At 44.4% G+C, this 25,676-nt stretch overlaps 1 protein-coding gene across 1 annotated transcript in view; it reads right to left on the bottom strand.

The window, feature by feature from the left end:
* Positions 1 to 22,622: 22,622 nt before the first annotated feature.
* Positions 22,623 to 25,676, bottom strand: part of dpysl5b (dihydropyrimidinase like 5b) — a 125,476-nt gene continuing 122,422 nt past the window's right edge. Inside the window, exons 11-12 of the mRNA XM_038800106.1 lie at positions 23,869 to 24,031; positions 22,623 to 23,129 (exon numbers count right to left, since the gene is read on the bottom strand). Of these exons, the coding sequence (XP_038656034.1) occupies positions 23,044 to 23,129; positions 23,869 to 24,031 (249 nt within the window). The 3' untranslated portion in view covers positions 22,623 to 23,043. The remainder of the gene's footprint in view (positions 23,130 to 23,868; positions 24,032 to 25,676) is intronic.

Below are 25,676 nucleotides of genomic sequence, written 5' to 3'. Positions count from 1 at the left end.
TCCTACACCATCCCAATGAAGCACTCACCCCCCTCCCCCACGGATTGCTGCTGCTGCTGACATTTTAATTTTCCCCGAGAAAGTCGACGAACGGCTGCCACCTCCGAGAGAACCTTAGCGTAGACCCTCTTAAGGCAAACTTTATTTTCTCGAGGCTGAGAAACCCAACCATGTCGGTAACCCAAGTCTCTACACTCGGGGGCTTTGAGTCCCTCCACATTAATAAAATCCGTCTCCGGGCTACTGGAGAGGCAAAGGCCAAGACGTCGGCCTCTTTCGCCCCCTGAACTCCTGGGTCTCCTGACACTCCAAAGATCGCTATCTCTGGACTCGGCACCACCCGTGTGTTAAGCACCTTGGACATTGCCCTTGCAAACCCTTGCCAGAACACTCTAAGCTGCGGGCATGCCCAAAACATGTGGACATGGTTTGCAGGGCTACCCTTGTAAATGTAAAAAAAAAGAAAACCATTTGTTGGATATAGTTCTCCACCACCCCCGAGTTGGATACAACTGAGGCTTTATTGCTCTAAGATATGTGGCCTCCCACAGCAGCTAGCGAAATGGCTGCAGCATGGGGGACACACATATTTATACTCCGCCTACTGGGCGGAGCCAGCAGGCAAGGACTACCAACATACCTGTAGTACAGATCCTACCATACATCACCTAATAGAGGTGCAACAGTGGTTTACCACATTCACCCCCTGTTAAAATTGAGTCCGACGGGGGTGGTGGAGAACTATATCCAACAAATGGTTTTCTTTTTTTTTACATTTACATTTACATTTTTTTGGTAGAGAGAAAAAAAATGTCTTTTGAAGTCCAGTGGACCAGTTAGAGGTTTAACCGGTTCGGGGCCTTGATGTGCCGCTGGGAGCGACATAGTGGTGGCGTCGATGCCGATGCTGGTCTGATGTCCGGTGCCTCTTCATCCTCGGGCGTGGGCAGGGAGAGGATGGATGGTCCAGGGGGGGTTGCTGCTGGGAGCGCCGGGGGAGGGGAGGGTGGTGCCGGGCCAGGGGTGTGTGTGTGTGTGTGACCTGCTGGTGCCAGGTCCCTGAGGGAGACAGTATCTAGGCGGCCATTGGGGTACGCCACGTAGGCCTACTGGGGGTTTGCATGGAGCAATTGCACCCTTTCCACCAACGGGTCCGCCTTGTGGAGTCGGACGTGCCTATGGAGCAGGACGGGTCCTGGAGCTGTGAGCCAAGTCGGGAGCGACACCCCGGATGTGGACTTCCTGGGGAAGGCAAAGAGACGTTCATGGGGTGTGTTGTTAGCGGCGGTGCACAGTAGTGACCGGATGGAGTGTAGTGCATCAGGGAGGACCTCCTGCCAGCGGGAGGCTGGGAGGTTCCTGGACCATAGGGCCAGCTGGACGGCCCTCCAAACCATCCCGTTCTCCCTCTCCACCTGCCCGTTTCCCCGGGGGTTGTAGCTTGTCGTCCTGCTGGAGGCGATACCCCTGCTGAGCAGGAACTGACGCAGCTCCTCACTTATGAATGAGGATCCCCTGTCACTGTGGATGTAGGTGGGGAAACCGAACAGAGTGAAGATCGTGTTGAGGGCTTTGATGACGGCGGCAGACATCATATCGGGGCATGGGATGGTGAAGGGGAATCTGGAGTACTCATTGACCACACTGAGAATATATGTGTTGCGGTCAGTGGAGGGGAGGGGCCCTTTGAAGTCCACGATGAGGCGTTCAAAGGGGCGGGAGGCCTTCACCAGGCACGCACGGTCCGGCCGATAGAAGTGCGGCTGGCACTCCGCACAGACTTGGCAGTCACTGGTGATTGTCCGTCCGTCCTCGACGGAGTAGGGCAGATTGCGGGCCTTTATGAAATGGTACAACCGTGTGACTCCCAGGTGACAAAGGCTGACGTGCAGAGTCCGGATCGGTCCACTTGTGCGCTGGCACATGTACCTCAGGATAGGGCATCGGGGGGCTCGTTGAGCTTACTGGGGCGACACAAAATCTCGTAATTGTAGGTGGAGAACTCGATCCTCCACCTCAAGATCTTATCATTCTTGATCTTGCCCCGCTGTGTGTTATTGAACATGAAGGCTACTGACCGTTGGTCAGTGAGGAGAGTGAATCTCCTGCTGGCCAGGTAATGCCTCCAATGCTGCACAGCTTCAACGATAGCCTGGGCCTCTTTTTCGACGGATGAGTGCCGAATTTCTGAGGCATGAAGAGTGCGGGAAAAGAATGCCAAGCAGCGGCTGGACCTCGGACTTGATGAAGGTTCTTGTCCTGGGTGCTGTACCGCCTGCTCCTGATGGTGACCGGTTTGCAATCTGAGGTTAGATTTGCAAAGAGGGAAGGCGGATTGACCTTTAGGGTCGCGAGGCCGCACACAGTGAGGGATGGTAGAGGCCCGCCGAATTTCAGGGTTAAGCTCTGGAGGATGCACTGGAAGTCCAGGCCGAGTAGTAGGGCAGAGCAAATGTTAGGGAGGATGTAGAGGCGGAGGCTGCTGAATTCTATGCCCAGGACCATGAGTGTGACCGTACAGTATCCCCAGATCGCCATGGAATGGGATCCGGAGGCCAGGGAGATTTTTTGGGTGGCGGGATATACCGCGAGGGAGCAGCGCCTTATCGTATCCGGGTGGATGAAGCTTTCGATGCTCCCGGAATCCAGCACGCAAGTGGTCATGTGTCCATTGATTTTAACGCTGGTCAATGCGGTGGCCAGGTTGTGCGGACGAGGCAGGTCGATGAGACGAGTCGTGGTCGGTCGTCGCTGGTGTCGGATGATGGAGAGCCGGGGGGGGCACAGGTCCTGGAACGCTCCATGTGCCGTGGGGGAGACAAGATGGCGGCGCCTGAAGATATTGAGGACAAAATGGCGGCACTCATGGGCCGCATGTGGCGGGGTTGAACAAGATGGCGGCACCCATGGGTTATAGAACATAGAACATAGAACAGTACAGCACAGAACAGGCCCTTCGGCCCTCGATGTTGTGCCGAGCAATGATCACCCTACTTAAACCCACGTAATCCGTATACCCGTGACCCAACAACCCCCCCCTTAACCTTACACTACGGGCAATTTAGCATGGCCAATCCACCTAATTTGCACGTGTTGCTCGGAGGGGAAGATGGCGGTGCCCACTGGCCGCGCATGGTCCGGGGAGGTGAAGATGGCGGCGCCCATTGTCCGTAAATGAGGGGGGTGGGGGCGATAGCGGCGACTGCGTGGGCCTGACACACCGTGGCGAAGTGCCCCTTCTTACCGCAAGCCTTACAAAGGGCAGCACGGGCCGGGTAGTGTTGGCGGGGGGTGTATCTGCTAGCTGCAAAAGTAACAACGGAGACCCCTCGGGGTTCACTGGCTAGCGCGAGGCGCAGGTGTATTGGCTGCGTAAGGCCCCTGCTGGGGCGGCCGTCTGTGGGGTCCACAATGCGTAGGAGGGGTGGGCCGCGCGGCTGGGGGTGTAGGCCTGAACATTGCGCGAGGCGACCGTCATAGGGAGCGCTAGTTTCTTTGTCTCTGCGAGATCGAGCGTGGCCACTTCTAAATGTCGCTGGCGTATGAGGTGCGACCCAATCCCCGTAACAAATGCGTCCCGCATGAGGAGGTTTGAATGTTCAGTGGCCGTAACGGCCTGACAGTCACAGTCCTGGACGAGTGGGATTAGGGCCCGCCAGAAGTCTTCAATGGACTCACCAGGGAGTTGAGAGTAAATGGCGAGTACGTGCTTGGCGAAGAGCGTGTTCGTCTTCTGCGCGTAATTCACTTTGAGAAGCATCATAGCTTCGGCATAGCTTGGCGCGTCCTGGCGGAAAGACGCTGGAGCTCAACCTTGAGTACAGCCTCTGAGACAGGGCTGGGCGCCGAGTTGATGTACGTCTCGAAACAAGCTAGCCAGTGTTGAACGTCCTTTTTGGCGTTGCTTGAATGCGGATCCAGCTGCAGGCGATCCGGTTTGATACGGAGGGCCATCTTCTGAAAATCTTAGAGCAATAAATTGATGCATGATCAATTGCACAAAGACTTGGGTCTTGAGTTGGATACAACTGAGGCTTTATTGCTCTAAGGTGTGTGGCCTCCCACAACAGCTGGCAAAATGGCTGCAGCATGGGGGACATACATACTTATACTCCGCCTACTGGGCGGAGCCAGCAAGCAGGGATTACCAACGTACCTGTAGGACAGGTCCAACCATACATCACCTAATAGAGGTGCAACAATGGTTCACCACATTCCGAGTATGGATAGATCTCCCATCCTTCTGATGCCTGCCCTCTGCCAGCTCTGGAACCCACCATCCATCCTACCCGGGACAAACCTGTGATTGTTGCATATCGGGGTCCAGACCGACGCTCCCTCCACCCTCTTGCACCTCCTCCACTGTCCCCAGATCCGCAGTGTCGCCACCACCACCGGACTTGTGGAGTAACGGGTCGGCGAGAATGGCAAAGGAGCCGTTATCAAAGCTCCCAGACTAGTACCTTTACATGACGCCGCCTCCAGCTGCTCCCACGCCGCCCCCCTCCAATCACCTGCTTCCTAATCATAGCTATATTGGCCACCCAGTAGTAGTTTCGAAAGTTTGGCAGCACCAACCCACCCCCCCGATTCCGCTCCAACAGCAATCTCCTTCCTCGCGGAGGGGAGTGCTCTTTGGCAGAAGGCATGTAGGGAGCTAGATGTCGTGATCTGGATCTCGCTTTCACTGGGCGAGATCCAGATCAGCATATTTAAATGAGACATACAGCTCTGCGTATCTCCAGCAACCAGGCTACTCTGCAAAATTATAATTTTTATATTTAAAAAATGGACAAGGCTTTACCCTGACGAGCCATGACTCATTCCGGAGGAATTTCTCACCTTGAGACAATCAGCAGGGTGTAATTCTCTTTAAAAAAGGTACTGATGCCACTTCCTGAAGCTGGCCACCAGAGAGGCTGTGTCTTCACGTTCAAAAGCAACTGCTTGTTACTCAGAGTGCAGAATTTTCCTTCTTTGTCTAAGTGCTGGCTCAGATGAGTCAGGCAGCGTGCAGCTCGCTGGCTATACTTGGAATGAAATAAATCTTGGAGTCGTGTCCCATGCTGGCATGCTTGTGGGCTTGGCCTGAAAGGCGAACAAGAGAGGAGTGCTGGGCCCAGTGCCGTGGTTCTGCGGTGGGCATGCCCCTCTTCCCCCACACCCCCTGGCTGTACTTACCTGAGCGACACCAGCAGATTCCCGGCGTCTGGATCACGTTTTTACAAACGTATAAACCTCACCGACGTGGCGTCACATCAGTGATGGGTTAGATCCCAATGTGGGGGATAATACGGGGAAGACACTAATGAGGTGATGAAAAGATAAAGATTGTCCTGCCCCTCCTGGGCGGAGACCTTAAGTACTCATTTTTCATTTAATTTCATTTTTATTACTCACTTGTGAGATTCTCATTTTTGGCCTCTTGTGGAATGTTGCACCCACGTCATCATAATAATAATCTTTATTATTGTCACAAGTAGGCTCACATTAACACTGCAATGACGTTACTGTGAAAATCCCTTAGTCGCCACGTTCCGGCGCCTGTTCGGGTACACTGAGGGAGAATTCAGAATGTATAATTCACCTATCAAGCACGTCTTTTGGGACTTGTGGGAGGAAACCGGAGCACCCGGAGGAAACCCACGCAGATATGGGGAGAATATGCAGACTCCGTACAGACAGTGAACCAAGCCGGTATCGAACCTGGGACCCTGGCGTCGTGATGTACCTATTGATGTGCCATTTGTCAATGTACTCTGTCAATTATTCTTTTGTCTTCTATGTATGATCTGCGTTTGTTCCCTTGGTCACAGAAAAATACTTTTCACTGTACTTTGGTACATGTGCCAATAAATATCAATCAATCAATCAGTGAAGCAACAGTGCTAACCAATGTGCACCATTTGCAGTGAGGAAAACACTGGCACAAAATGCCAGCCATAATATCTAATGTGGCATTAATGGTCCAATTGTACCTGCACCAAAACACAATGGGTGCGATCTACCGGCCACATCGCCACTGATCGGGAGAGCAACATGGCCGGTAGCTACCAGGAGAAGCCTCACACGGGCTTCCGGGAGAGCAACATGGCCGGTAGCTACCAGGAGAAGCCTCACACGGGCTTCCGGGAGAGCAACATGGCCGGTAGCTACCAGGAGGAGCCTCACACTGGCTTCAGGGAGAGCAACATGTCCGGTAGCTACCAGGAGAAGCCTCACACGGGCTTTTGGACAGTCATGCACCTCGTGAGATCAACCCTAGTCCCATGAAGCAGTGCAACCAGAATCCCACCCACAATGGGTGGACCAGGCCGCGTGTGCTTAAGTAGGTTTGAAAGTAGGTTTTAAACCTCCTAAGTGAACTTACCTGTGATCTACCAGCCTCCCGGGATCGGACTCCCAAAGGAGGCATCAGACAGGCACCATTCAGTATTGGTCCACACAAACATGGACCAGGAGGAATGGCACCAAGGTGGTCTCCCGGGCCATTGGAGGCTGTTGAGTAGTCAGGGATAGGGCAGAGTGGCCCCCTATCCCTCCACCTGGAACATGGACACCTTGGCATTGCCCAGCTGGCACGTTGGCACTGCCACCCTAGCAGGTTATAGGGTAGTGAAAAGGGCATATGGGACACTTGCCGTTATCAATCGAAGCATTGGTTACAAAAGCAGGGAGGTCATATTGGAGTTGTATAGAACTTTGGTGAGACCACAGCTGGAGTACTATGTGCAATTCTGGTCGCCACATTATAGGAAGGATGTGATTGCGCTGGACGGGGTGCAGAGGAGATTCACAAGATGTTGCCTGGAATGGAACATTTACGTTATGAAAAGAGGTTGGATAGGCTTGGATTGTTTTCGTTGGAGCAGAGAAGATTGAGGGGCGACCTGATCGAGGCGTACAAGATTATGAGGGCCATGGATAGAGAGCAGCTGTTCCCCTTAGTTGAAACGTCAGTTATGAGCGGACACAAGTTCAAGGTGAGGGGGCAGGTTTAGGGGGGATTTGAGGAAAAACCTTTTTACCCAGAGGGTGGTGACCGTCTGGAATGCACTGCCTGGGAGCGTGGTAGAGGCGGGTTGCTTCACATTGCTCATAGGTGGGGGACCCATAAGCTCACTTAGAGATCAGGGCACCCTTTGAAAATGGCAGCCCGATCTTTGAGTTCAGCTCCCCAGTGTGATGAAAATAATTCTACATGTGGGCTAACTGGTAATAAACTCCCCAGGGCCCAAAACAGTGATGGGGCTGCAATCTAAAGGTGACTAAGTGTGGCAGTGAGCAGGAACTGCCTCGAGCTTCTCGACAGTCAACCTGGCAAGGCCGTCACTGGCATGAAACATTAATTGGCCCACTTAACAAGGGCACACGGGCTTCAGGGCATAAATGATTGTCCCACCAGCTGAATCGCCGGGACTGCGTCCGCCAGCTCCCTGCTAATAAGGGCCAGCAGTACTTAAACCGATCCCATAGAGCATTCCCCACACAGCTCGCAGCCATGTCACTGAGGAGACCAGCACCAAGATTTGGGGATGCCGACCAGGACAGACTGTTGAATGTGGTTGAGTGCAGACAGGATGCAGTGTTCCCCCCTGAGGGGCTCGGAGGGTCAGCCACAGGGCAGCCAGTGCCCCTGGGAGAAAGTGACAGCGGCTGTCAGCTCAGGGAGCATCATCAGGAGACATAGCGGCAGAGAAGGCTCAGCAGGTCAAAGATCATTGTCCCTCCCCCTCCAGCGCATCACCCCACTGCTGTGCCAGGTTGTTGAGGGCACAGCAGACCACCAGAAAGCGGGTGACCCTCGGGGGGGAGGGGGGGGGGGTCGTGTACTGCAATGTATCACCAGAGTGGTGGAGGCATCGGAAACACATTTTAAGCAGTCTGATGCTGAGGCTGGCATGGTCAGTGGGAATTATGGGTGGTCTGTGAGACAGACAGGCAGGAGCTGGAGTTGCCCCCGTTATGCTTACACACGATCCAGGAGGTGGCATAGCAGACCCGCTGGTGCTGAGACTCTAACTCCAGGTAAATAGCCTGTTACTGTCTACCATCTTACCCTTGAGCAGGCAGAAAGTGTTCTTTGTGGGTAAATTGTCTGACCTGCATCCACACTGTGAACTACTCAAATATTGTAGCTTATGATTTCAGGACTAACTCAACTCCAAATGCCTTCTCCTACCATGGAAGTCTTCACTTCCGGAAAGATGGATTACCCTGCAACAGTCAGTCTGCTATCCTCCAAAGGAATATTCCATTAGACGTTTGATGCAGGACTCTGGTAAAACCGTAACTTGTTTTTTCAGGGTCTTGCCCTGTACCCCCTTTCTTTCCCTTCCTTTATAGTAGGAATGCAAAATGGGTCAGACACTACAAAAATCCCTTTCTTACATTTGTGTGTGAAGTAAATTTACCCTCTTATTTGATCTTATCTTGAGTCTGCAGTACAAGTTAGAGGATTGGAATACTCGAAGTCTAAGGCTTGGGGAAAATATGACACCATTTATAAAGGGGGGAAACCAAAAACACCTTTCTTTGGACGGGTAGTGAGAGCAGATACAGGGCTGATAAAATTAATCACCCTCTCGTCCGTGACAATAGGTATATTAATGGTCCCATTCAAGGCAGACACTGATAAAATTATAATGGGGAATAAGAAAATGATGGAGACATTAAACATCTGCTTTATATATGTCCTCACAGTAGAAGGTAAAAAACATTCCTGAAATAATCCTGAATCAATGGTCCAGCGAGAATGAGGATCTTAAAAATAATTAGTATGAGGACAGAAGTTGCACTGGAGGAATTAGTGGGAGGAATTTTCCCAGGCCAGGTGAATTGGCTGTGGGATGGGATGGGGAAGAAGGAAAATTGTAATAAAATGCTGTAGGGCAGGTATCTGGACTTGCCCCTGCTTCCTTCAGTCTTTTTAAAATTACTTTATCAGATACAAAGCCAGAGTTCAGAGTGTGGACAGGGGCAAACCCCTAATCCAGCTCCTTGCCTGCTCCAAAAACCAATTCAAATTGAATCCAATTCATGGTCCCCACAAGAGAGACAGACCAGATCCAGGCATTATACATGACCTCACGCTCACCTTAGCCAAAAGTCTCCCGTAGGGTGGGTTGGGAGTGAAGTCGGGAAGACAATTAAACTTGCTAGGAAGGCAATTAGGAGGTTTGCACATTGAACCTTCATTTTCCAACAGGGAAGCAGCTATACGTTTTCTCTCCAACCCGGTAGGTTGGCGAAGGAGGGTCCATAATGGAAGGGGCTTCCTCAGCGTAACTGACGAGCTGTGAGGGTTTTGATCAGTTGTACTTAAAGAGCTGTAGATGCGGCCAGATGATACAGAAGCTCCTTCTGTTCGAGAGTGCTGTCACTGTTTGACCCATCACCCGTACCCATCTTTAGCCACATTTCTCCACTGGTAGCCTTCCAATTAGCATAGGAGTAGCTTATACAGCTCCACCTTCCATCTTTGCTGATGGTCAGGGCAGAGATTTTCCACTTTGTTAACCGTTCAAGTTTTTCATATTCCATTATTGTAGCAAATTCCCCCCCCCCCCCGCCCCCCGCTTTTCTTTGTATCTTTACCATTTGCCAGTATCTGTGCGATTTTTTTGTATTCTTGTATATTTTTATGCTGGAAACAGCCTCAACCTCTCCAATCTATCCTCATAGCTACAGTTTTTTATGCTTGGAATTATTCTTGTGAATTTCCTCTGTACGCTCCCTCCAATGCTTTCACATTCTTCCTCAAGTATGACACCCAGAACTGGATACAGTATTCCAGATGAGGCCGAATTAGTGCATTCCAACTCAACATGATCTCTTTATTCTTGTACTCAATGTCGCTCTTAGGACATACTATATGCTTTATTACCTGCTCTCGCAACACATCTTGCTATCTTCAATGAATTGTGTACATGTACACTGAAGTTTCTGTTCCGACACCTCCTTGGGTTTCTCCCTCTATTTTATACTGCCTCTTCATGTCCTTCATGCCAAAATGAATACTCTCATCATTTCTCTGCATTGAACTTTATCTGCAAATTATCTGCATAATCCACCAACGTGTCTGTCCTTTTGAAGTTCAAATGTCATCACAGTTGACATTTCTAATTTTCATATCATCTGCAAACTTTGAAATCATGTCCAGAGCACAACAGTCTAGGTCATTAATACATATCAAGAAAAACAAGAGTCCTAATACTAATTCCTGGGGAACTCCACTATAAACCTTCCACCAATCTGGAAAACAAACATTTATCTCTACTCTTTTTTTTCCATAGAAGTCATTGCATCCTCAATTACCAAGGTGATTCCTCCTTTTGCCTGGACACCTTGCGGGAAATTTTACAAGTTCCATGGTTCGGAGGTGTGGAGGACCAGCAAAAGTTTGGAAAAATGCATTGGGCTCATTCCCTGGTGAAATCCTGCCTCCAGTTGCTTGTCTCAGAGTAGGCTGTGTGTGGATGGCAATCTGTCTGGCAGTGGGGATGCAAATCAAGGTCATCCAGGGAGATTGGTCTTATTCAGCACATCGGCCTGCAAATACAGTAAATTAGAGGCATTGGCTTTAGAGGCTGAACCCAAGGTAGTCCAGCCCAATACTTACAGGATGCCATTTCCACCTATGAAGTGAGTCCTCGTTTCCAACATAGTATTAACCTACAAGGCTCGGAAATGGTATAAGAACTAATTTGGCAGAATATTATGAACCACCACTGGTGCTTGGAGGTGGGGGCACTGTAAAATTCCCATGGAGCATTTCTGCCACCTGCCTTGATCACAGTTGAGGGGGCAAGCAAGGCCCATCTGCCCTCATTCCAATTGAGACCATTAAATGGACAATTATTGGTCACTTAAGGGCTGTTTCCCCAACAGGCCTCAATTTTAAAACAGTCGAGGGAATTCCTAGACAGGGGAGACACTAGTCATCCTGCTTCTGCCTCGGGGGTGTGTGTGCGTGGGGTGGGTGAGTGTGTGTGTGTGTGGGGGGGGGGGGGGGGGGGGAAGAGGAGGTGCGTGGTTGGTGGGGGGATGGACCAGCAGGCCTCACCTCTCCCCGCCATGCAACCCCTTGCCCTTAGATGGTTCTGCACTCCAGGATCTGGAAACTGTATGTAGTTCCATTCCTGGCTACCTCTGCTGTTGGCACTACAAAGCTGCTGACTAATTCAATTAAACAATACATGCGTCAGGATTTTTCACCCAAGTGAGGAGTGGAAGTCCCATCTCAGCTAATTAACATTTAGGCTGTGGGCCTGCCAAGACTTGTGGGACTTCTGGTGGCAATGTGAGATACCCCACGATCTGAAAAATCCTGCCATGTATCAGGGAAGCTGAGCCTGCATTCAACCGCTCAGCAGCATGTGAAATGCAATAATATAGATTATTATTATTATTAAGCTATGAGTGTAAACCACTTTTGAGCAAAATAGTTGTTGGGGGAAACTAGCGCTAAAAGTGCAAGGGATAGAAGAGAACAATTTGTTGTTGGAGAAGAGCAAAATCAAGTGAGAGCAGTCCCATCAGTTATCAATGGAGGAAATGGTTATCAGCAAAAGGGTAGGAGGCAGCAAAAGTATAAAGGAAGGAAAATATACCAGAATATTGATTGTGGCTGTGATTAGAGACTAGTTTAGCACAGGACTAAATCGCTGGCTTTGAAAGCAGACCAAGGCAGGCCAGTAGCACGATTCAATTCCCGTACCAGCCTCCCCGAACAGGCGCCGGAATGTGGCGACTAGGGGCTTTTCACAGTAACTTCATTTGAAGCCTACTTGTGACAATAAGCAATTTTCATTTCATTGAGTTGTTTTGGGGTTATGGGAGGAGCAGAAACCCGATGAGAGAATAAAGCAAATAATTGTGGTAGAGATGTTTTGGAGGCAAGAACATGTCAGGTATGCTGAAGAGGAGAGCAAAGTTAGAGATAGGATCATAATATGCAAAAAGTGAGAAGTCAAAGGGGGGATGGCGATGACAGTAGTTTCAAGAGGTGGGGGCATGAGGTGAAGGGATCGTATACAATTTCAGCAAGGATTGGTGTCAGGAAAGGAAAATATATGGTCAGTAGCTTATTGGGGACAGTGTAAAGCTAGCAGGAGGTAGGCCTCATGGACAAGATGAGGTTTGTTGTGGTCCAGAGAAACCTGGTGATGAATGGCTAAGCCAGTTGTGCATCAGATACATTCTATGCCCCTTAGGATAAGGGATTGAACATGGTAGGGGTAGACCACATTGTTTTGCACAGATTGGAGTTTGGTTCTGTCAGCTTTATTATTATCACACTTATAGAATACTTGTTGGCTTTAAAGTCTGGACTGGACTAAAACCATGTCAACTGATATCCTTTGGTGTATAAAACTCTAGCAACATGATAAACAAATGCATGCTATTCTTTTATTCGAAGTGAAACAATGTCATGCTTCTGAAATAAATTGTTGTAGTATGAAGAAATCACAACAAATCTGATTTGCAAACAAACATGCACTCCAAAACAGGTTTAATGCTGTTTTGCATAAATTATCACAAATTTTATATATATATGCATATATACACACAGACACAAACACAATGAAATAGCCATAAAATAGCTTGATCATTACAGCAACAAATTATAAAAAAAATTGACAGTAATTCATTTCCCCAAATTGAAACAGTTTTCCTTTCCAACACTGACAGCGATCTATTTGCTATCTAAACAAACTACAGAGTTTCAAAGGTATATTTCTACACATCACATTTTTTCCATAATCTACACATCTCATATTTGTCATCATTAAAATAATCCTACAGGTGATATACAGCTCTTCACATTTTCTTCACGAGAACCATGAGAATAACACTTCACTAAAACAATACAATACATGCTTCAAATAATCTGTCTTTTAAAGTCCAACATGTCTGAAATATAATAGTAGATGTGGGAGACTATATATCACTGATTATTGCATTAGGAATGGAGCATTTGTGAAGCAGATCAGAAATATAAAGGTTAGTTTTATTTGAAACAAAAAACCATGGACATCAGGGAGAAATTTAGAAAAAATCTGATTCTACTGAAAGATCTAGAGTAGTGTTATTATATGTATATAACACGGTGCTGGTTTAACACAATTAAGCTTTCTCTGAAGAGCTAACTGACCACCTTGTTCCTATTGTGAAAGAAAATTGTAAAACTTTCAAAAGATAAACGTTCATAAGCAAACCGAGGCTATTAATTAGCATGAATTTAAACATCATTCATATTTAGCCAATTTTAACATCAATCAACTGAATAAAACCAAATAATCCTATCAAGCCTCAAACAATTCTGTAGTAACTTCACCAACAGCACAATAGTTGGGCTGTCACAGAAATATATTTGTTTGCATTCAAGTTATTGTTATCATCAAGATTTCCATTGGAAACCGTGAAAGTACATTGTATCTCCATTACATTTAGTTCATGCAGACTACATTCTTCTGTCAGTATTCATTACACGTACAGAAATCATTCAAATATAGAATGAACTACTTGATACACCATTTAAGGGTACAAATCAGTTTTAGTGATAAAGATGGAATACATCCCACGGATCTATCCTATACATCCTAAAGAAACTGCAGACATCCACCTAATTTGACATCTTTCTGGATGCCTAAACCTCCCATTTAATGTAATTATGATTTAAACAAGGAAACATTTTGCAATTGGATTATGGAATTACAAATTCTTATTATTATTCATGGACTTGCGTGAATTGAATGAAAATACCTACACAATTCGTATTTCAAATGTTTACATCATTGAACTTATTTTATAAAATCAAAGTAGTTTGAGTCAATTTCAAGATATCCTAGATGTGTCATTCTAGCATAGGACTGATGTGAAATTAATGAAATTAGAAAAATAAACACTTAAAATGTTTTAAAATGTGCCAATATCAGCTCAACTTAATACAAGTACAATGGAACAAGAAGTCCATGATCTGATTATGATTATTACTTAACCCATGGTTTCATCTGTGCCACGTTGGGACACATCATGTCTCCCATATCAACCTTCATTTAAAGTTCTAAACAATTAAGAACAAAGGGAAAATGGCTCTTTACAAATAAGCTTTAAGGAGGAACTAGATAGGCGCTAGCGACAGTGCCGCTCTTGACGGCCCCGGGGAGACACTCAGAGTCTGGTAGTAATAGCTTCATTGAGAATTTGGAAGCAGTTTCGACAGCACTTCGGGTTGGGGGCAGGGTCAAAGGAAATACCGATTCTGGAAACCATAGATTTAAGCCAGGGAAGTGGGATGGAAATTTTCGGAGATGGGAGGAGAAAGGAATTAGGACACTAAAAGATTTGTTTCTTGAGGGTCGCTTTGCGGGATTGAAGGAGCTGGGAGTGAAGTTTGGGCTGGAGCAGGGGGAAATATTTAGATACATGCAGGTTCGAGACTTTGCCAGAAAAGGGATACAGACCTTCCCAGTAGAGCTGGCTTCCACATTGCTGGAAGAGGTTCTGACAGAGGGATTGGAGGGGATAGTATCGTTGGTTTACAGGGCTATTTTGGAGGCGCAGAAGGCACTGCTGGAAGGGATCAAGACAAAGTGGAAGGAAGAGTTGGGAGAGGGTATGAAGGAGGGGTTCGGGTGTGAGGTGTTCCGGAGGGTGAACACTTCCACCTCGTGTGCGAGATTGGGGCTGATACAGCTGAAGGTGGTGTATAGAGTACACCTTACAAGGGCGAAGATGAGCCGGCTCTTTGAGGGGGTAGATATGTGTGAACGCTGTGGGGTGAGGGGGGGCCCGCAAACCATGTTCATATGTTTTGGACCTGTCCAAAGCTGGAGGATTACTGGAAGGGTTTTTGGGTAACCTCTAAAGTGGTGCACGTGAAACTGGACCCGGGCCCTCGGGAGGCCATATTCGGGGTGTTGGACCAGCCAGGATTGGAAACAGGCGTGGAGGCAGATGTTGTAGACTTTGCCTCATTGATCGCCTGAAAGCGGATCCTGTTAGGGTGGAGATCAATTCTCTGCTGGAATTTTTGACGCCTTGAAAAGGTCAAATTTGAACTGAGGGGAAGGATGGAGGGGTTCTACAATCATGGGTGTTATTCATTGTGCACTTGCGTGAATTAGATCACATTGAACATTGGGGGGGGGGGTTTGAGGAGAGAGGGACTGTGTGTGTTAATGGTGGCTGGGTGATTCGTTTGTCATTTGCTTATGTTAACATGCGGGCTAATGTCTGGGGTTTGGTAGGAGGATGGGATTGTCGTTATTGATATGGGGATTGGCATTACGTTCGTTACTGATTATTGTTTATTGTTGGGTATAAATGTGGAAGAAAATGTGAAGAAGGAGAATAAAAATATTTTAAAAATAAGAATGAACAAGATAAAGAGGACTGGGTATAAGGTACAAGTGGTCAATGGTATGGTGTTCAAGCATGCAAGTGACTTCTCAGGAAAAAGGAATGTTCTTAAATACTTCATCAATGAAGAATCTGTCTGAATCTTTCTTTTAGGCTCCTCTTCCTATTTCATGGCTACGTTTTTCCCCAATTACAAGTATTGATTCTCTTCGAACCGGTAAACGTTTCTGAGCAGACCAAATAAATTATATTATGTAAAGAATTATATGGAACTTTAGAAGCTATATTTTATGATAGTTCATTTGAAACAAAACTTTAAACAAACTAATTCATAAATTATTCTGACAGTGGGTAATGTCCCTCCTCGAGCCAGAAGCTCTGGGGTCGAGTCCCACCCCAGGAGTTGGCCAAGGAAGTTGTGTTCATAACGCAGCCAAATAGGTGAGTGTCAACTTGAAAATCCTTCAAACACGCAAATGCATGGTGGAAACAGCAGGGCGTGGAGTGATGACCTCTCAAGCGAGAAGCCATTGGCAACAGACTAGCAACCTGTTTCAGCAAATGCTATTTATAGAAAGTGGTGAAGGTCTGCCAGAGGTATGGGAATGGAATTGGAATGGAATTTATGGTGAAATTCTGGAGCATATTTTCACAAAGGCTAGTGGAAATCTGGAATTCCCTCCCCAAAAGACTGAATGCTAGGTCCATCAACATTTTCAAGATTGAGATTGATAGAATTTTGTTCGTTTTTTTTCTACTCAAGGGACAATTTAGAGTGGCCGATCCACCTATCTTGCAAATCTTCGGGTTGTGGGGGTGAGACCCACGCAGACACAGGAATAATTTGCAAACTCCACATAGATAGTGACGCGCGGCTGGGATCGAACCCGCTTCCCCAGCGCCGTGAAGCAGCAGTGTTAACCACCATGCAGCCCCAGAGGTTTGTTAGATAAGGGTATCAAGGGACATAGAGCACAAATGGAGTTGTGATTCAGATCAGTCACAGCGGCATAGGCTCAAGGGGTGAAATGGTCTAATTATAACCCTATGCTCCTACTCAAAAACTGTCCTGCAAAAATTAAGAATTTCCTATTTTCACATTCAGTAACCATAATGTGGAGATGTCGGCGTTGGACTGGGTTGGGCACAGTAAGAAGTTAAAGTCCGACTTCAACCTGGTGTTGTAATACTTCTTACTATATTCAGCAATGACTAGGCTACATTATAACCGGAGGGATTCTCCAATCCTGCTCGTCGCAGGAATTGTTGCGGGTGAGACAGAAAATTTAATCGACCAGCAAAAGCTCTATTGACTTTGGATGGGAATTTAGTCCTGCCGCCAAAAGTTTTATTTTAGACAGTCTTCAAAATTACTTCTTTATTGGCACTTAAAACTTACTTAATTCTTTCTCTGTGCGCTCAGTAAATAACGTTAGGGATAAACAATAAATGAGAAAGAAAATCATCCAATGCGTACAGATCACAGCATATGGCTATTGAGAATTGGGTAACTACAGCACCACATATTAACTTGAAACTATACCTCTAAGTCAGAAAGATCAATTTTGTTATAAAATTTTTAAAAATTCATTTGTGGGGAACATCTAGCAGTGACAAAGAATGTTTCAAATGCAAACAGATGAAAAGCAGGTAATTCTCAATTTGCTAAAACATGAATGCCATAAAAATAGCCCTTAATTATTTAGTGTGAAACAAGCATTTTAAAAACAATCAACATTTGAAAATGCTTTAAGTATTTAATTTTTCATACACAAATCATACCAAGACACAAAAATGAAGCCTGTAATGAGTTGGAATGTCTTTCTCCCTTCAGCAAAAAAAATCTCAGGATGTTACCTGTGGGTAAAACGCATTTAAAGGCGGTATACTTGCAGTCAGACTTTTGATAATATTAGACGACTGCTATATTTACACCAATCAGTCTCAGACTAATGACTGCATTATGAGTTCTAGCCATGAGTCCAGCTGAAACTCTGATTCCTCTGCCCAGGAAGAATTCTTTGGCTCTGCACTTAGAAATATGTGCAGAGATCTTTTCACTTGGAACATGCATTTTAAATATTTAGAAAACAAGCAGTAGCAGTTTCCATGATCTCTGAACAGTCATGTTATTTTAAGGTATGTTTAAAAAGTATTTAGGAGGCCTAATGCATGGGCACTCTCTTAAAACTCTTGACACCATGGTGGTTACCACATGTGGTGCCAGATTGTAGCTTCTCACCATTGCCCTTGGAGTCAGGGTAGGCTCCAACTAAAGTTGTGCATTACATTTTCAGCATCACAAAGCTTCTTTTAATTGACATCAAAATTGTGGTGTCAATTTAGTGGTCACTTGTATTGATTCTAATGGTTGCAGTTTCAATCCAGATGATTAATGCCAAGTTTGATGTCCTAACCCAAAACAACCAGTAATAAAGTGAAGGAGTGACCCTGATAATTTTAAGGCTTGTTGAAACCACAAAGGCTCCATTAAACTTTATTGCTTGTTTGCCATTTTTAATTAAGTGTCCACATTAGCAGATGGCTTTTTACTTGGAAGCAGGTCCTATTTATTGAATTAGGCAGCTGTTGATTCAGAAAAGTAAAAAAATGCATACACAAAAACAAAACTTAATATTTCTATCATGTTACTGCCTAATGTGAATTCACAGATAAAATCTGCAGTTATATTCATGCTCTAATGTTCACTTGTGCAAGTAAGGATTTGTGTATAGAGAACAGTCATTTTATACACCATCCAACTTGAGCACCAATTCCAAGGAATTTCACAAAAAATAAACTCTTAAAACCAAATCAATGCAGAATGTGTGGTGTTTGCTATTCTTAAAAAGAAATGTGTGGCAGAATATGGCTATCTAAAAGCCATATATCAAGCACATATCAAATAAAAACTGGGATCATATGAAAACAAGTACTTTTTTTATGGCTTTTGAAAGTAAATTAAAGACTAAAGTTTCTTTTCATTTCAATTAATAATTTGCTCAACATTTCAAATGCTAAATACTGAAGTGAAGTTTGAGAAATATGCTACAGAAAGTTGGCCAAGTCCCTGGGAAAATACTTGATATTGATATCATGTAAATGTTAGTTCCAGAACATAGGGACTGGCCAAGTGGATAATAATACTCTTTCCTGGTCCTGCATTCACAGTATTATCAAGATAAAACAAAAATCTTGCACTTTTGCTGTTTGTATTTTTTCCTTTTGCACAAACAAGTGGAAAGTACCACTGACCAAATTTAAATTTGAACTAAAACAAATACACTGAAATTTTTCTGCTCTTCTACCCCCACAGTGCACATTAATTGCTGATCAGCAGCAGAGTATAGCGAGGCCTGTATAAACTACATTCCCTTCCTTCGAGTGGGCATAACATTGATGTGCATGCTACATGCTTTGTCCTGATATATATAGATATATACTCACATATATATCAGCAATGCACCAAAGCAATGACCATCCTTGCGATGACTAATGCATTCCAATGTCACAATTAAAATCTTTCCATGTTTAAGCAGTCTTAATTTAAGATCAAATTATTCTTTGTACATGTTCTATAATGCCAAATTTAATCAATGCTGGTAAGATGTTATGGTAATTAACAGCGCCCATTACTAACAACACATACACTCATAGCCCACATTCACAGCCCTCACTACAAATGTCTATAAAACACATAATGCCACAATATACTAAGACAATATGAGCTACCAAACTTGATATCAGACAGTGAACCCAATGCATTCATAAAATACACAAGAATTCTTCACAACTGTAACATTTTGTCATGTTTCTGAGCAACTATTCTAGAAGACAGATCAGAGTTTTATAGGATCCTCAATAGGTTTTGGAAAAATTATATTGCTTTGGGGAAAATAAATAACATGGGATTTCAGGAAAGGAGATAATCCTCAAGAAAAATCAATTAAGGGTTGGTTAGAGCATATTGTGTTGATTAAATCGTAGGTATGGACTAGAGGGAATATATATCTAAATATTAACAACTTGCCAACTGAAAATTGAACAACACAGTATGAGAATTATTTTGAAGATCCATTTGCCACAATCCTTACTTTGACAGAGCCCATGAAAAAAATGGCATCAATAAAAAAAAAAGTCGCTCACAAGCTACAATATTTAAATTTTTAAAGCTTGGATTAAATAAAAAATTTCAGCCTCATAGTTTCTTTCAGCAATGCTCCCCATTAATAACATACCATTTTAAAAGAGGTTTCTCTAACACAAGTAGTAACTTAGTTTTTTAAAAATTATAACTTGAATTCAATTTTTTTATTGATCTTTTTCACTGATATTTCTTCAAAGTTTGGTTACATCATATCCTGCAGAGGAAAACATTCTAATCCAGTATATTTAAGACACAAGAGGAAAAAGTTGGTACTATTGATCTCTGATCAGCTGTTAACAGTAAATCTGTTACATTATACAAAAATAATAGTCAACTACTGTGAGTTCAAAGTTTTGTAGGTACTGCATGCTCTAGGAATGATGGGATAAATGCATAGATTCTAGCAAAACGATGCGATTCCTTCATTGTGGTGTGTGCTATCAACTAGAGAAACCAAATACTAGACAATTAATTATCATTATGCCATCGCTATCCATCATCCATTCACTGAAAACTGCTGAAATATACAATAGGATAGTTAAGTGGATGTCAGCCGAAACTGGAAATTGAATGTAAAAATGAATATGGAAAAATAAAAATCGGAGTATAACTTTATCAGGCTAAATGTAGAAAGTGCCTGAAATTGTATGTTCAGATCAGATTTATTTTCAAATAATTATATTTAAGATGATTTCAAATTTAGAATACTGGTTAGGATGTCCATTTGTTGTATATCTCCTATTTCCTTGCATCAAATTAAAAGTCAGCAGGCAATCCTGAAAAAAGTAACTGGGTAGATGGGCTTAGCAGGGACAAAAGATAGAAACATTTTTAAAAATACTGTAAATGCTCAATAACTGGAAAGTCCTGTTTTATTATGTGGTGCTACCTTTAATTGAATTATTACCAAATTAAAATAAAATCTGCTGCTTTGACATATAACATTTTAAACAAATTTCAGCAGGTTCCTTTAAAGTACACTAATCTTAATCATTTTTGCGCTTCAGAAAATCTATTTTTCATAGTTTGGAATCAACATTAAATACAAGTGTAATAAAATACTGTTTGGTCACAATATCATAATTGTTTACAGTTATCTTTGGGACATTATGGGGCACCATTTTTCTTAGATATTTAATATTTAGGTTAAAATATTTCACATGACTTGAAATCTCCAAATTTCAAATTGGACAACATTTCTAAACAGACACTACATACATGTTAAATAAGTTACATAATCATTTATATTGCAGGACTTTTGAAATGAAAAGCAATGACGCTATCACTGTAAATGCATGGTGTTTCTTACAGCAGCACATGCGCACTAATTACATCTCAGGAAGATCAAATGCCAACACTCAATGCAACTACTTCTCAGGAATTTGTATCCTACAAAACATCACACTGAACTTGATTGCCTCATTGATGTATTTAGGGACTTTGGTTATAATAATAATATTTATTGTCAGAAGTAGGCTTACATTAACACTACAATGAAGTAGTGTTACTGTGAAAAGCCCCTAGTCGCCACACTCTGGCACCTGTTCGGGTACACAGATGAAGAATTCAGAATGTCCAAATTGCCTAACAGCACGTCTTTCAAGACTTGTCGGAGGAAACTAGAGCACCCGGAAGAAACCCATGCAGACACAGGGAGAATGTGCAGACTCTGCACAGACAGTGATCCAAGCCTGGAATCGAACCTGGGTCCCTGGCGCTGTGAAGCAACTGTGAAGCAAACCACTGTGCTACAATGCCACCCTGTTGTTACACGGAGTTTTACAGCAAATAACAAGCTATGAGGTCCAGTGGATCCATGTTGGTGTTCCACGAAGCCTCCTTCCACCTTGCTTCATCCCACTTTATCAACAGATCTTTCAATTCCTTTCTCCTTCATGCACTTCTGTAGCTTTCCTTCGACTGTTATGCTATTCATGTCAACCATGCCACGTGGCAATAAGTTCCATATTCATAGCTCTCTAAGTAAAAATGGTTCTCCTGATTAGATTTATTATTGACACAGAAATTGAACTTATGGGAGTGCAAGAAATACAGTAAAATGCAAAAAACTTTAAAGGACCAGTTGTGGAAAGAAGGAAACTGCTGTGTGGTCACATCCTAAATTGCTCAAAAGACCAAACACAATGAGCTGGATAATCAATTTCTGAAGTTAAGTGCCGACGCCAACAGAGAATCCGTGGTGCTCCACAACGGGTAAATCAGTGCAAATCCCTCACTGATTCTGGTATCGGTGAGGGGCTAGCACTGGTGCTACATGGAACACCCGTGGATTATGTGGAGAATCGCCGGGTCCCAGGCCCTGCATGCGCAGGGCTGACAAGCTGCAGCCGCGCACGCCTACACCCCCACCGGTTGAGCCGGGAAACATGGCACCGGCCGTGCTGGATCATGTACCCAACCACCCTCCACCACTCTGCCCAACCCTAGCAGAAGCCCCCCGGGCACAGCACAGATCTCGGCCGAGTGTTGAGGCGCTGGACACTGTCTGCAGCCGGCACTGCTGGGACCACACGTGGCCCGGGCCATCGGGAACTTGGCCCATCGGAGGCGGAGCATCGCGGGTGAGCCAGCTGATGACGCGCCAATGACGTTGCGGCTGAGCATGTCCCATGACGCGGTATGGAGGGGGTGAATCGTGAATCGGTGTCAAACCAGTGTCTGCCCCGATTCCAGCGTCAGAAGCCATTCTCCGCCCAATCGCTGTTCCCGATTTCAGCGTCAGGCTATGGAGAATCCCGGCAATGTATTTCCACAGGGGCTGACTGAGGTTTGGTAACTTATCCAAAATAATCCCAGTGGTGACAACCTCACAACTCAAACGACATGCACTTACATAATAAACAACTTGTTAAAAGAATTAAATTTGGTTTTGCCCCAATTTTGCACAAACTTTCCAGCACTATTGAGATCTTGCACAGTGAAACTTCCCCAAATGAGCACAAGGTAAAAGTAACAGGCTGCACAGTTATTAGTTTACACAAAAAGGGATAATTTTGTTCTGACAGCAGCATGAACCACTAAGTATATAAACCACCTGAGTGTGTTAACATAAATTATTGTGCAACTTGCGTGCAAGCATTCAAAATTAGTAAGTATTTTATCTTTTTTATTCATTAGTAGTAAGTTTTGTTTTCTTCGAATGAACAGTTACAAATTTTTGAGGGTGTATGAAGTCAGCTTGCATCATGCACAGACTGCAAAACATTCCACTCACTGGTGTGCAATTTATTGTGGCAGAATTATGAAGATTCTGCATTTGCAGCAGCAGAGCCAAACATATGACTATAATAATGGATCTAATAATAGTCTACTTTTACTATACCAACATCTTCTACGTAACATTTTCATACATCTTACAAAAGTCTTAAAATAACCAAAAGGTGGCTTGTCTGTTCATTCATGATAGGGCCAATGTCGTAAATTCCAGTGTGTCATGGGTCTATGTCATTCATATTCTGTTTTCATTTGATGGTAAGAGTTGGCAGTAATGGGATTCACTGTTGTTTTTTTTACCAGATACCATTAGAGTGGCCACCAGGTGGAGCCAGAACTCTGGATACAGATCGCTTTGGCAGATGATCATCAACTTGAGATCCTGCAAAGAACAGATGGAACAGCAATGTCAGAAACTACCATCCCAACCAAATGAGTAAAGGACCATCAATGTAAGAAACTACCATCTCAACCAAATGAGCAAAGGACCATCAATACTACCAATGTTAAAATATTACCACATAAGGCCAGGTTAATATTATGTAAAATCAGATACCAACTCATTATTTTTCCTATTATCCATAGACCCACGTAATCCACAGATGGACTAATGATACATCTACTGAAAACATGATCACCACATTTAGAAAAATTGTAGTTATGCTTAACCAACATAATTTCAAGAGTAGCCCATCTTCAGCAAATTAACAGATCAACACAGAGTATCAAACTGAGATTTATGGATATTCATTGATTCAGTTATTCAGATGCATAATTATGTATCTTTCCAGAATTGTTCCAAGTAAAAGGCAAGTCACCGAGAATACTGTTAAAGCTGTGACAAGTAGTCAACAGCAAAGTAACTTATTTTAAATCCCATTTAAACAAATGTGGGTGGACAACCTCCTCTCTGACCTCCGCCAATGCCAGTCCTTATGACCAATGACATCGACTGATACTTCCCTGTAGAGGTCAGTCATTACTTCTGATTCCTCAACAAATTAAATTTTGACAAGCAAGAACTTCAGACACACACTGAAAACAATAGCTTAATAAATTCGAGTTATCTATAGTTACAAAATAGAAATTTATAAAGTCCTTCAGATAAAGTTAAATTTTACCTGATAAGCTGAAGCTGGATTCATGCAAATCCCTCACTCCACTGTGGCGTGTCACAGGCCGCGATTGGATGTCTGGGTGAATTGGCATCTCTTTTCCTGCATGCGAAACTATTGCCACATCACCTATATATGGGGCACGATCCACAGGCTTTGCAGTCAAATTCTAAAGACAAATATAGCAATATGTTAATACTGAGTTACACTGATCACTTAAGATCTCACTAGCCAAGTATGCTGGATTGATTCTCTGATTGATTCTCCTCATATGGCTCTCATCCCCATTCACTTAAGCTCAGGGACGCAGACTTGAAGATTTATGGCAGATAACTGGTTTAACCATTCATTACAAAACTGGCTGGACCACATAAAGCACTATCAGGTCTTGCTCTCTTCTGCCAAAAACTGCCCACCATCTGAAGATCATCCTGGAATGCAAAGGTAACACCATGCTTTTTAAAATCCATTGCATACAGCTGCGTGAATCATTCCCTTCCTCCACCCTCACCTCACAAAAGTGTGAGAAACTCATAGACTCCTTTGTCACCAAGATAAAGACCATCTGGTCAGCTGTCTCTGGTTCACTTTCTTTACCAACCCTCGAAGACTCCACTCTACCCTAGTCCTCAACTCGATTTTTCTTGAGTATCTCTTCCCTCATGTTCTCTCCTGAGCTCATTGTGCCCATGGGACCACCCTCCTGCTCTCTTAGCTTTATTCAAGCCTGAATGGCTCAATTTAACAATGCTCACCCTTGTTTTCAATTTCCTCCATGACCTCACCCCATCCCATCACTGCACCTTCTTCCAGCGCTCTCTGCATACCTTCAATTCTGGCGTTTTATTAACCTGCATTTTAATGCCTCCATTAGTAGAGTTTGTGCTTTCAGCTGTTTTGCCCTCTTTTTAAAAAATATATTTTATTCCAAACAAAATTAATCAAATACACAACAACCCAATACAAACATAATTCAAATTGTTTGTCAATTTGCCCTTATTTTCTCCCCAAAACCAACCCCCAACCCACAAACATTTCTTTAAACAGGGACAGGAAATGAAATGAAAATCGCTTGTCACGAGTAGGCTTCAATGAAGTTATTGTGAAAAGCCCCTAGTTGCCACATTCCGGCGCCTGTCCGGGGAGGCTGGTACAGGAAGCCTTCACTGTGTATAAAGCCCCTCGTCCAATCCCATAAGAACAAACTTAATTTTCTCCAGGCTTAAGAACTCATATAAATCCACCAACCACGCCGACACTGACCTTCAACTCAATAAGATCACCACCAAAGGGCACTGTGATAACTTCATCCCCACAATTTCGGACAAGGTCTTCAAAACTTCTGCCCAGAAACCCCCCACTTACTGCAGCCCCAGAACACAGGAGCGTGGTTTGACGGCCCCCTCAAACATATTTCGCACTTCCGGGAAAAACCCACTCAAAAGGTCCGTATCATATGTGCCCAATAAACCACCTTAAACTGTATAAGGGTCATCCTAGCACAGAGCGAAGTCGAATTGATCAGGTGCATTATTTCACTTCAGGCCCCCCACCCAAGCTCAAGCCCCAATTCCTCCTCCCATTTCCGCCTTATCCCTTCCACTGGCGCTTTCTCTGTCTCAACCAACCACCCAATCAGCCCTTCTCCCCAGCTCATACGGTGTTAACAACTTTGGCAGCTGAGGGAACGAGGGCAGCTGCTTCCATGCAAAGCCCTATACCTGAAATTATCTAAACTCACTCCCACTTGGCATTTTGAATTTCTTCTGCAACTCCGCTAGCCCCGCGAACCTCCCCTCACCCCCACCATGCAC

This window comes from Scyliorhinus canicula, chromosome 6 (assembly GCF_902713615.1).
Source record: "Scyliorhinus canicula chromosome 6, sScyCan1.1, whole genome shotgun sequence".
NCBI classification, from domain to species: Eukaryota; Metazoa; Chordata; class Chondrichthyes; order Carcharhiniformes; family Scyliorhinidae; genus Scyliorhinus; species Scyliorhinus canicula.
Note: the sequence above shows the minus strand (reverse complement) of the source record. Positions and strands in the feature narration are given on the sequence as shown.